General features: G+C 35.4%; 1 protein-coding gene across 7 annotated transcripts in view; it reads right to left on the bottom strand.

Moving 5' to 3' along the window:
- The window catches only part of DCAF6 (DDB1 and CUL4 associated factor 6), a 172,777-nt gene that overhangs the window by 117,156 nt on the left and 43,151 nt on the right, over window positions 1-12,470 (bottom strand). For 6 of the 7 annotated variants that reach the window (XM_065874548.1, XM_065874519.1, XM_065874526.1 and 3 more), the window contains exon 3: window positions 9,457-9,549. The exons of the other annotated variant lie outside the window; for it this stretch is intronic. In XM_065874548.1, coding sequence (XP_065730620.1) covers window positions 9,457-9,549 — 93 coding nt within the window. The remainder of the gene's footprint in view (window positions 1-9,456; window positions 9,550-12,470) is intronic. 7 annotated transcript variants of the gene reach the window in all.

The following is a 12,470-nucleotide window of genomic DNA, read 5'->3' as shown; positions in this document are numbered from 1 at the left end:
GAAGTAGTTCTTAGTAATTTAATAGTTCCTAAAAAGAAACATTCAAATTCAATATAATCACAGCCAGGAATAAATTCTCATTAACATTCTCATCTCAAATGAAAAAATATCATTTGATTCCAAACTATTGTAATTAGAAAAAAAAGAAATCAGAATCTCACATATTTTCTTTATTTCTCTCTGAGATGTGAAGAAGATTAAGTATCAACAGGAATAGTGCTGAAACTGAGTCCTCCTAAAACTGAGTTCCTCTGCAGAGTTTATGATTAACCTGTCTATCCAAATTTTATTCCCTGTCTCGTCCAACATCTGTTCCTCTCATGACTGAGGAGAATCAAAGAAAACGGGGGACTGAAACCAAGCAGGACCCTGTGGGGCCGTCCCAGGCATAAAAGCCTTTCAATGTCCCCTGTTTCTTGTTTATAGGAAGAAGGCTTTTAGCCTCCTACGCCTTCCCTAAGTTCCAAAGGGCAGATTAAACAGTTACTAATTAGGGGACTGAGAAAATGCAGAAACAGCAAAGGGAACTGGTCCTGGTTCTCTGCAGGAAGGAGAAGGGATTGTGCATAACAATTTGATACATATCTTTGAGTTCTTCTATAGGAACTAAGCCCCTCCCACCCAGGTGGAGGATGGTAACTTCAGGCTGGGCACAAGCACGTGGGCCCCAGACTGCCTGGAGATTCTTAGAACACCACCCTGTTACCTCACCACCAGCCAAGCAGAGGAGGGTTACACACCCAGCAGCCCTCCCCCAGATTTCTGCCTATAAAAATTTCTTCCCTGAAACCCATGGGGAGTTTGGGTCTTTTGAGCAGGAGTCACCTGTTCTCCTTGCATGGCCCTTGCAATAAACCTTTCTCTGCTCCAAACTCTGACATTTAGGTTTGTTTGGCTTCATTGTGCATCAGGCACACAAACTTGGGTTCAACAACAGTGCCTTGAAAATTAAATATACATATTTCCACCTACTTGGTGTATCTGACTCATTAATAAACCCTCAGTAAATATAAAAAGACTATCTTGATTGACTTTTGAAACTGTTTACTAGATGATTATTAAGTTATTCCCTTTCAGGATGAAGAAATAAAAGTAAACTGAATTTAAATGAATCATAAAGTAATGAAATGGTACAGATGAGGATACAGCAGAACTTCCTACATCTAACTCCTTCATAATTTAAAAGACCAGAATTCCTGTGACAGAAATACAGTTTAAAATAAATATTTTAATATTTGTAACATACACTGCAGGTAAAAGACAAAATCCCCCAACAGTGTTTAAAAATTGAGAGGGGGGGAAAAAAAACCCAACAAAACCTGATTTTTTAAAAAATGGGCAAAAGATCTGAAGAGATAGTCCAAAGATATACAAATGGCCCTTAAAAATGTGAAAAAGCATCTAAGTTTATTCATAAAGGAAATGTAAATTGAAACTACATTGAGATTACTAATTCCCACTTTTCAGACTGGGAAAAATTCAAAAGCTTGACAACATACTGTATAAATGAGCATGCGGGGCGGTGAGGGCAGGGGGGGCGCGGAACACCAGGCTTTTTAAACAATTCTGGTGGGACTGCTAAATGGTACAAGACCAATGGAGAGGAATTTAGCAGCACCTCACAAAACCACATAAGCGTTAACCCTTTGATCAGACAAGTCTATTTCTAAGAATTTATGCTGAAGATACACCTCCACTAATACCAAAAAAAAAAGTACCAAGTTACTTACTGAGTTATTTATAATAGCAAAACACAGGAGACTGGCTGAATAAATTATGGTACATCCCCACAATGTATTATATACAATGGAAATTTAATGCAATGGGAATATCTGGTGTGCTTTTTTTAAAAAAAATGTGCTCAAAATAAGGGAATATGTCAAAACACACACACAAAGTTGCTTTAGTTCACTTTAAATGTCTTACTGAACAAAACTAACACAACACTGTAAAGCAACTATACTCCAATAAAATGTTTTAAATAAATAAATAAAAGAACAACAAAAAATGTCTTACTGAACAAACTGGGGCAATTTGAGCATCAATAAAAATATCAGTGATAGATTATAATTTATTGAATAAAAATAAAAATCTATAATCCCACAGTAATTTTTTCAAAAGGTGGCAAAGACAAAGGAAATGCTCTTATTCACAGAATAATGTCAATTAATAAATGTAGAATGACAGAATTAAAAATCACTATTTATAACCACATTATAACAACTGATTAAGGCAAGAATCAATGAATACTGAAACCACTGTGTGAAAGATTGCTATGAAAGAGAATATTCACACAGTCCCAACACACTACTCCCCCGTAGCTTATAATCACAAAGGGTAAATGTACCTACACAATGGAAAGATCAAACTTAACATCATCAATTAGGGGACAAATTAATATCAGGTACTACAATATCACCCATGGAGAATTCCTAGCAAAAATGTTTAATGTTAATCTACTCATGAAGAAACAATCAGACAAATCCAAATGGAGGGACATTCTATAAAATAACTTGACTGATATGTCAATATAACAATAAAACAACATATCAATGTCATGAAAGACCAAAAAGTTGAATGAACTGTTCTAAAGCAGACAAAGGAAATATGACAAATAAATGAAATATGTGGTGCTGGATTGGGGGCTGGATTGAAGGCGTGGCAGTGACAAAATTACTGAAATGGGAAAATTTGAACATGGACTATACATGTATATATGTGCACGTATTATGTGTGTATATATGTAATATACCATGGACGAAGAATGTCACCTGCCATATCAGTAAACAAAGGATGTTGCATCCAACCGTCACTGCAGCCACCCCCGATGGTGCACCCTGAGGGAAACTCAGAACAGCAATAAGCAGGCTGCCAGCCATCAAGCCATCAGTCTCTGCAGCCACCCCCAATGGTGCACCCTGAGGGGATTCAAGATAGAGAAAAAGAGGATACAGACCATAGATAGTTAAGGTACATAGCAAAGGAACAATTTCAATAAGCCCAGATTCTTGCATCTTCCCAAACAAAGAGCTAAATTCTTTAACTTGAGATGTCTGGGGTTTTTTAATTAGCAGTAATCTTTTGATGTTCTGACTACCTAGGGTTTTTTTTGCAAAAACTCTTATATATCCGAGCTCCGCCTTTACCTCTCCAGAACAGTCCCTCAGAGCTATCTGAGAGGCTGTCTCCCTGGCTTAAGTCCTCAGTATATCCACCAAATAAAACATATTTCTCAACTTTTAGGTTGTGCATTTTTTTCAGTCAACAGTACAAAACTGTATATATTATACAAATATGATAACAGCATATGGTCAATTCTCATTACTACTGGTAGTTGTGCTCTGTAAAGTCACCACAAACACTGAAAAAGCAAGTGCTGAATCACTGCTCCTACGGAAATACAGGGTTAGGTTCCTATGAGGCTCTGGTCACAATATTTTCATCAACTAATCAATAAGTAACTTTGTTTCATGTGTTTCTGTTTAAAGACACTTTATTTGATATATATTGTTGATTCATTAACATTGAACTTATGGCCAACAGCACTATAACTCACGCCTAAATGAAGCTTACCTAACATATTTTCTCCATAAAGCACATCCCAGGCTTCCTGTACTTATGAATAGCAGATAGTACTTCAGCACGATAGCTGGGGACCACTTAAACACTGAAATCACTAACAAAAAGCACAAAAATGCAAAACCTGTGACACTAAATATATCACAAAAAGGAAACAATACAGTATGCTTACAGTATTTGATTTGAAACAAGAAGTCTGAGTGTCACTTTGTTTGATCTCACCTGGGAATGTGAGTGTCGATGTATGTGCTGGGCAACTCAAATATTTTGGCACTCTGTACATGTACATGGCCATAAATGACCAGGAAAACACTGGAAGTATTGATTTTAGGGTTAAAAATAAACTTAATGAGTAGGTGAATTTGCAAATATGGAATCTGTAAGTAATGAGGATCAACTCTACATTCAATATTACATATCTTGACCATGGTAACTGTATTATAGCTATATAGGATAATGTTATTGTTCCTAGTAGACAGATGTCAAAGTATTCATGAATGAAGTGCATAATGCTTCCAACTTACTCTAAAATACTTTTTTAAACAATCTATTTGTGGATGTTCATTGTACTATTCTTTCAACTTTTTCATCAGTTTTAAAATCTTAAAATAAATTTAGGAAAAGATATTTCAACTTTATTTTCGGTTTGGTTTTAAGTGAGTATTTACTGTATAACACTGACAAATTCATAACTGAAGTATGACACCAAATCAGAACACAGATCTGGTATAAGTATTAGCAGCTACTTACCTTGACCACCTTAAGTATTTAAGTCACCTCATTTTATCTAAGACCTAAGGTCATGAACAAAATGAGGATTTGCTGAGTACCATACAGTACTGTACTGTAAGTCTTATTAATGCACATTTAATTAAGGTCAAATTTTAAAAAGGGGAGAGAATTTGCACCTACATCAACCAAAGCCAATGGAGAATAAAAACTGTTAAATGTTTTAAAATTTTTCATTCCTCTCTCCAAGACACTGAGACCTAGTCAATTAAGGTACAAGAAATAACACAGAGAATAATTAATGTAAAGCCTTTAAACAAGATAGAATCATAGCCTTTAATGCTGTCAAATATTTCAGCATGGTTTACCAAGTATCTAAGTATATATGTCACTACATACAATGTACGTAGTTTCTTAGTCTCATAGGCCTTTGACTTTGCTTTAGTCACATTCAGCAGACATTATTCTTAACAATTTGATTTATCTCCATTCAATAGGTTTATGTATAGCTCCAGAAACAAAAGGAGGAACCTCATTCAATACATTAACATGTGTACTGGCATATCACATATCACTCAAAAATTGAAAGAAATTTCTTTATTAAAGTAATCAGAGTAACCATTAAAGTAATTAGTAAAAAATTGAAGTCCTTTCCCTCTGAACAAATCTCTTGATTTCAGATGTCCCTCTCCAAACTTACTCCTTTTTCTCTAGTATTCCCCATCTTAATAACATCAATATCCACCCACACAGTTGATCAAGTCAAAAACTAAGGAAGCATCCTTCATTTCTCTTTCCCTCATCCACTATATAAAATCCACCAGCAAATCCATGTCCAAGATACATTTCAAATTACTTCTCACCACCTTTAATGCCATTATCTCTGCCTCAACCATCATCCATTCTCAACTACAATCTCAGAGATTTTCATCTCAGTCTCTGGATTACATCAATGGCCTCCTATCTCCTAGCTTCTGATCTTACTCAAACTCTACTCTCCAAAAAGCAACCACAGCTAACTTTTAAAAAGACAAATCATATCATTTCCATGTTTAAAATACTCTAGTGATCAGCTATTTCAATTACACTAAAAAGTAAACTCCTTAATCTAGCCTATCAAACCTACTACCTGACCCCTGCATAATCATGTTAACTTCATTTTGTACTGCTTCTTTCCCTAATTTATTAATAGATAATTGTTGGAAGAACTATAGTACTCATCTATATACAGTTAGTAATTTCACCAAAGGTCGGAATTTGTTTTTAATTGTTGAAATGGAATCAATACAGCCAATACAGATATGCACGCTACTGGAGATAAATAGCAGTAAAGTCGATTTAAAAAAATAGATGTGCAGCTGCAAACAGTTACAATTTTTGAAAGCTAGATTTATTTTCTTATTTGTGCTTTCCTTGGATTAATGCATTATAATACTTTTTCAGAAAACATCTAAGAATAATGGCCTACAGAGGTGGAAGATGGCAGAGTAATTTAATCTAAAATGAACAAAATATATTGTTAACTTCAATTAGTAATAAATGTGAAAGTGAACTAGCTGTAATGTCTATCACTTTGCTGATCATCAGGTTACTCTGACTAATCTAGCTGGCCAAGCAGGTATCTCTTCCCTCCTGCATCACGTTATATACAACACTTTCAAAACTTTATGCTTGATCCAGGAGTATCTAGATAGAAGATGCTAGCTCTTCAATCTCTTAGTAAAAATCACTCCTCCCCCAACCCATACCTACCCTTGTCTAAGGCATTGAATACAGAAACTTCTTGCCTTTCTTTTACTAATATTTATTGGGCACCTACTACATGACAGGAAATTTACTAAGTGTTGAGGAAACAAAAAGGAAAAAGAAATGGTCATTGTCCCAAAGAAGTTATAGTCTAATGGTGAGCAACATGCAAACAAACATAATAATTGAGTTATCCATAAAATACGAGAACACAGAGGAAGGAATGCCTGCATCTGCCTCGGTAAACTAGAGATATATCACAGATAAGAGCTGAGGCTTGAAGGATGAAATTAAGCTTGCCAAGTAAGTAGGAGGTGCATGGGACAGCAGAACATCCCACAAAGAGAGAAAAGCAGAAGCAAAGCATAGAAGAAACAAACAACATTTTATGCTCTAAGAACTAAAGGTAGCTGAATGAAGCCAAAGCAAGAAAAATTTTGCATATACTCATGATTTCTTTTACAGAAGATGCTGCAAGGCTACCTGAGGGCTAACTTCCTTCTGTTTCATCTATACCTTGAGGAGGAGGCCCTTTGGGGGTCCCAGAATATTGTGCGAAGTCTCTTATAGGAATCCATACCTGACTAGGATCCTGAGCTTTGTTTCTATTTACCTTGACCTTCAAGGCCACCAAAACTAAAGTTTAGATATGCTAAGACTGACAACTATCTTCAGGGCAAAAGTGGCTATCCTGCTCACTTCTCTGGATTCCCTTTTTCCCTTCCATTTTGGACTGATAATTCCTTACTATCAAGACAGTTATTTACTTTTAGGATAATTTTTAAAGTTTTTAATCAAGCATTTTTGAGTTGATTTCAGTGGGAGGATTGGTCCAAATAAACTAGCCTGTAATTTTTGAAAAAAGAAGCTTCTCTTTTTTATGTATTTGAGATTTATGATATATATAACTAAGACACGATGCCATTCATAAGGAACAATTAAATCTATTTTTAAAAAGTATCAAAACATTTATATGCAATAAATTAATCTTTCCATGAACTCACAGGATTTAAAAAGAGAGTAAAACTATAGGAACAGATAATATCTGACTCAAGATCAAAACACTTTATTTTCCTATGTAGTGAATCATCAGTGTTTTAAAACAAAAAATATTCCTATATGACAGCAAATTTGGATCTATTAAAACCACTATGTGAAAACTATAAAGTTTTGTTATACTCAAAATCTTTTAAAGTATTATCTGATTAATCATTTCTCAAACTGAAAAAGAAGAGTAATCACTTTTCAAATATACATATTCTACTGGGAACCATACATCAAAGTGATTATCATTTTTTTTAAATAAGCAAATAAAGGAAAAATAAGATCTTTTAAAAATTATTCCAATGGGGATATTCATAAAATAACTGAAAGCAGGGACTTGGAGAGATATTTGTACACCTCTGCTTATAGCAGCATTATTCACAATAGCCAAAAGGTGGAAATAACCCAAGTGTTCACTGACAGATGAAAGGCTGAACAAAACATGATACATACATACAATGGAATATTTGTCAGCCTTAAAAAGAAAGGAAATACTGACACATGCTGCACATGGATGAACCTTAAGGACCTTATTCTAAGTAAAATAAGCCAGTCACAAAGGACAAATACAGTATAAAAACACTTATATGAGGTACCTGGAGTAGACAAATTCATAGAGATAGGAAGTAGAACAGTGGTTGTCAGGGGCTGGGGGAGGGAAGAATGAAGGGTTATTGCTTAATGGGTATAGAGTTTCAGTTTTGCAAGATGAGAAGAGTTTTGCAGCTGGATGATGGTGATGGTATCACAACAATATGAATGTACTTAATGTCGGTGAACTGAACTCTTAAAAATGGTTAATATGCTTAATTTTATGTAATGTGTATTTTACAACAATTTTTATAGGAAAGAGTAAAGCTCTGGGACTTCCCTGGTGGTCCAGTGGTTAAGAATCTGCCTTCCATTGCAGAGAACATGGGTTTGATCCCTGGTTGGGGAACTAAGATCCCACATGCTGCAGGACAACTAAGCCTGCATGCCGCAACTACTGAGCCCATGCACTCTAGAGCCTGTGCGCCACAACTAGAGAGCCCGTGCACCACAGCTACTGAGCCCACGTGCTCTGGAGCCCGTACACAACTAGAGAGAAGCCTGCGCACCGCAATTAGAGAAGCCCATGCACCACAACGAAGAGCCCACACGCCACAACCAAAGATCCCGTGTGCCGCAACTAAGACCTGATGCAGCCAAATAAATAAATATTTTTTTTAAAACAGAGTAAAGCTCTGCATCTTTTCAAAACAAAAAAATTATTCCATTGGTATCTAGATGAGTGATTTAAATACTGTAAACATTAAAATTCTGATAGTGATGATCAAAAAGCATTCCACATATACATTATTCCAGGAAGGTTCTCTGAGTAATTGCAGAGCTAAGACAAGCAGGATTCTGAAACATCAAGTTTCCCTCTGCTAAGTCAGGACAATTAAGTAAAGCTATCTCTGAAATAAAGCTATGACCTGTCCTTTAATCAAGGATAGCCTCCAGGGCTTCCCGGTGGCGCAGTGGTTGAGAGTCCGCCTGCAGATTCAGGGGACGTGGGTTCATGCCCCGGTCCGGAAAGATCCCACATGCTGCGGAGCGGCTAGGCCGGTGAGCCATGGCCGCTGAGCCTGCGCGTCCGGAGCCTGTGCTCCGCAACGGGAGGCCACAACAGTGAGAGGCCCAAAAAAAGGATAGCCTCCATACAAACCTTTTTTTAGGCTGAAGAACCACAAACATTTATTTAAATATCTTAACTATTTAAATGTAGAAAAACAAAAAATACATGAACAATTTATTCTGTATGATTGCTAATATTAAATATGACTTCAGTCTGCCAATCTACAGTATTCTCATTCATATAAAAGTATTTGTATACTTACTCTTATAAAGTCAGAAGAAGGGCCAATAAAAATCAGAACATAATGCAAATTAAAATTTAATATGATATCCCAGTTTACTGAATTGGATGTTATGAAGCATTTCATTAGAACCTAGCCACTGTTTGTAAACTGATAAAATTCAGTTTCTTAAACTGCTTGGCTGAAGATTAGATTCTGTGAGCATAAAAGAAAAAAAATCACATTTTTCCCCCAAAAGAATGGCTTATTCAGATAATGTCACTTTTGGCAATTTTATCCACATGCATAAAATGAAGCATATTTAAATTTTCTAGAGTCAAAAGGCTGAATGAAATGTAATGTTTTCTTAAAGAAACTAAGGAACTTGCATGTGATAACTTCCAAATTATATAACTTTAGAAAAATAGGGATATTCTTTACAAATGCCCACTCCATGATTATTCACTATTTCTTGATTTCTAGCTTCTTGATTTTTTTTTTCTCATTAAGTTGTAGATTTTTAAAACCACTTTACCTTTCTGCTGTAAGGATTACTAATTACTAACTTGGTGTCATCTGAGCCAGATAAAATATATTCTCCAGTCTCATTCCAACAGATCGTATTAACCTAAAAAGAAAGCAAAAAAGAAATTTAAGCAGACTGAAAGTAAAATGAGTATGCCACCTTCACTTAGCTGATGGTTTAAAATTTATATCACTAATGACGTTATGCCTATGGTAAATAGTATTTACCAGTTTACTTAGTGAAAATGCATACTGAGTGCCATTTGGCAAGCACAATGTTCTATAAATTCACAATGAAATATGAGTCTTTCTTAAGTTTTATTTAAATTTATTTTAATTAGTCCATTTTATATCCAGAGACATAAAACCAAGTCACCTAAAAAGGAATTAGAAAAACTTACTACAGAGCTACAGTAACCAAGGCTGTGTGGTACGGTCATGATCATAGACATATCAATCAATGGAATGGAATTGAGTCCAGAAATAACCCATACATTTATGGTCAGGTAATTCTTGACAAGGGGTCCAAGAACATTCAATCGAGAAACAATAATCTTTTCAACAATTGGTGCTAGGACACCTGGATATACACAAGCAAAAGGAATTTGGATCCCTACTTCACATCACATACAAAAATTAACTGAAAATGATCAAAGATTTAAATGTAAGAGCCAAATGGGACCTAATGAAACTTCAAAGCTTTTGCACAGCAAAGGAAACCATAAACAAGACCAAAAGACAGCCCTCAGAATGGGAGAAAATATTTGCAAGTGAAGCAACTGACAAAGGATTAATCTCCAAAATTTACAAGCAGCTCATGCAGCTCAATAACAAAAAAACAAACAACCCAATCCAAAAATGCACAAAAGACCTAAATAGACATTTCTCCAAAGAAGATATACAGACTGCCAACAAACACATGAAAGAATGCTCAACATCATTAATCATTAGAGAAATGCAAATCAAAACTACAATGAGATATCACCTCACACCAGTCAGAATAGCCATCATCAAAAAATCTAGAAACAATAAATGCTGGAGAGGGTGTAGAGAAAAGGGAACACTCTTGCACTGCTGGTGGGAATGTGAATTGGTACAGCCACTACGGAGAACAGTACGGAGGTTCCTTAAAAAACTACAAATAGAACTACCATATGACCCAGCAATCCCACTACTGGGCATATACCCTGAGAAAACCATAATTCAAAAAGAGTCATGTACCAAAATGTTCATTGCAGCTCTATTTACAATAGCCAGGAGATGGAAACAACCTAAGTGTCCATCATCGGATGAATGGATAAAGAAGATGTGGCACATATATAAGATGGAATATTACTCAGCCATAAAACGAAACGAAATTGAGCTATTTGCAATGAGGTGGATGGACCTAGAGTCTGTCATACAGAGTCAAGTAAGTCAGAAAGAGAAAGACAAATACCATATGCTAACACATATATATGGAATTTAAGGGGAAAAAAATGTCATGAAGAACCTAGGGGTAAGACAGGAATAAAGACACAGACCTACTAGAGAATGGACTTGAGGATATGGGGAGGGGGAAGGGTAAGCTGTGACAAAGTGAGCGAGTGGCATGGACATATATACACTACCAAATGTAAAATAGATAGCTAGTGGGAAGCAGCCACATAGCACAGGGAGATCAGCTCGGTGCACTGTGACCACCTAGAGGGGTGGGATAGGGAGGGTGGGAGGCAGGGAGATGCAAGAGGGAAGAGATAATGGGAACATATGTATATGTATAACTGATTCACTTTGTTATAAAGCAGAAACTAACACTTTATTGGAGTATAATTGTAAAGCAATTATACTCCAATAAAGATGTAAAAAAAATAAATATAAGAGCCAAAACTTTAAAGCTCTTAGAAGGAAACATAGGTCTCAGTCTTCACGAAAACTAAAACCACAATGAATTACCACTTCACATCGTTAAAATGGCTATAATAATTTAAGAAAAAGAAAACACAAAATATAAGAAGAATTAGAATGTCAAGAAACTGGAACCTTGATACATTTCTGGTAGGAATGCAACATAATACAGCTATTTGGAAAGCAGTTTGGCAGTACGGTCAAAAACTGAAACAGAGTTACGCTAAGAGCCAGCAATTCCACAACAAAATGTATACCCAAGAGAACTGAAAACATGTCACAGAAAAACTTCTACACTCAAGTTCACAGCTGCATTATTCATAACAGACAAAAAGGGAAGCATTTCAAATGTTCACCAAATAATGAATAAACAAAATGTGACTAACCCATTTGCTCATAACAAAATATCCATACAATGAAGTATTATTCAGCCATAAAAAGAAATAATGATACATGCTGCAACATGGATGAACCTTTAAAAAGTATGCTAAGTGAAAACCAGTCTGAAAGGCCACATATTATATGGTTCATTTACATAAAAAGTACAGAATAAGCTTATCTACAGAGACAGAAAGCAGATTATAGCTTGGTGGAGGGGGAATGGGAGTGACTGATAATTGGTATGGACTTTCTCTTTGGGATAGTGAAAATATACTGGAATTAGATAGCAGTGACAGCTATACAACTTTATGAATATAGTTAAAAGGCACTGCACTGAACACTTAAAAGAGATGAATTTTATGGAATGTGAACTATATCCAAATTTTAAAAAATAAGAAGGAATTACTGACTTCCACTTTCAATCAAGGTGGAGTAACTAGGACCAGATTTACTATCACATCTGAAACAACCAAAAACAGCAGAATATACATTCTTTTTAAGTACACATGAAATATTTACCAATATAGAAGATATTTACTATGGGGCATAAAACAAATCTCAATATATTTAAAAGACTTCAAGTCCCATAAAATGTTTTCTGTCCAAAATGGAATTAAATTAGAAATCATTAACACAAAGAAATATTTGAAAACTATAAAATTGCACATGGTCAAAAAAGAAATCACAAAATAAATTACAAAGTATTTTTAACTGAATGACAATAAAAGCACAACATACCTCAATTTTGGGGTTGTA

This window comes from Phocoena phocoena, chromosome 1 (assembly GCF_963924675.1).
Source record: "Phocoena phocoena chromosome 1, mPhoPho1.1, whole genome shotgun sequence".
NCBI lineage: Eukaryota > Metazoa > Chordata > Mammalia > Artiodactyla > Phocoenidae > Phocoena > Phocoena phocoena.
This window is presented reverse-complemented; position numbering and strand designations above follow the sequence as displayed.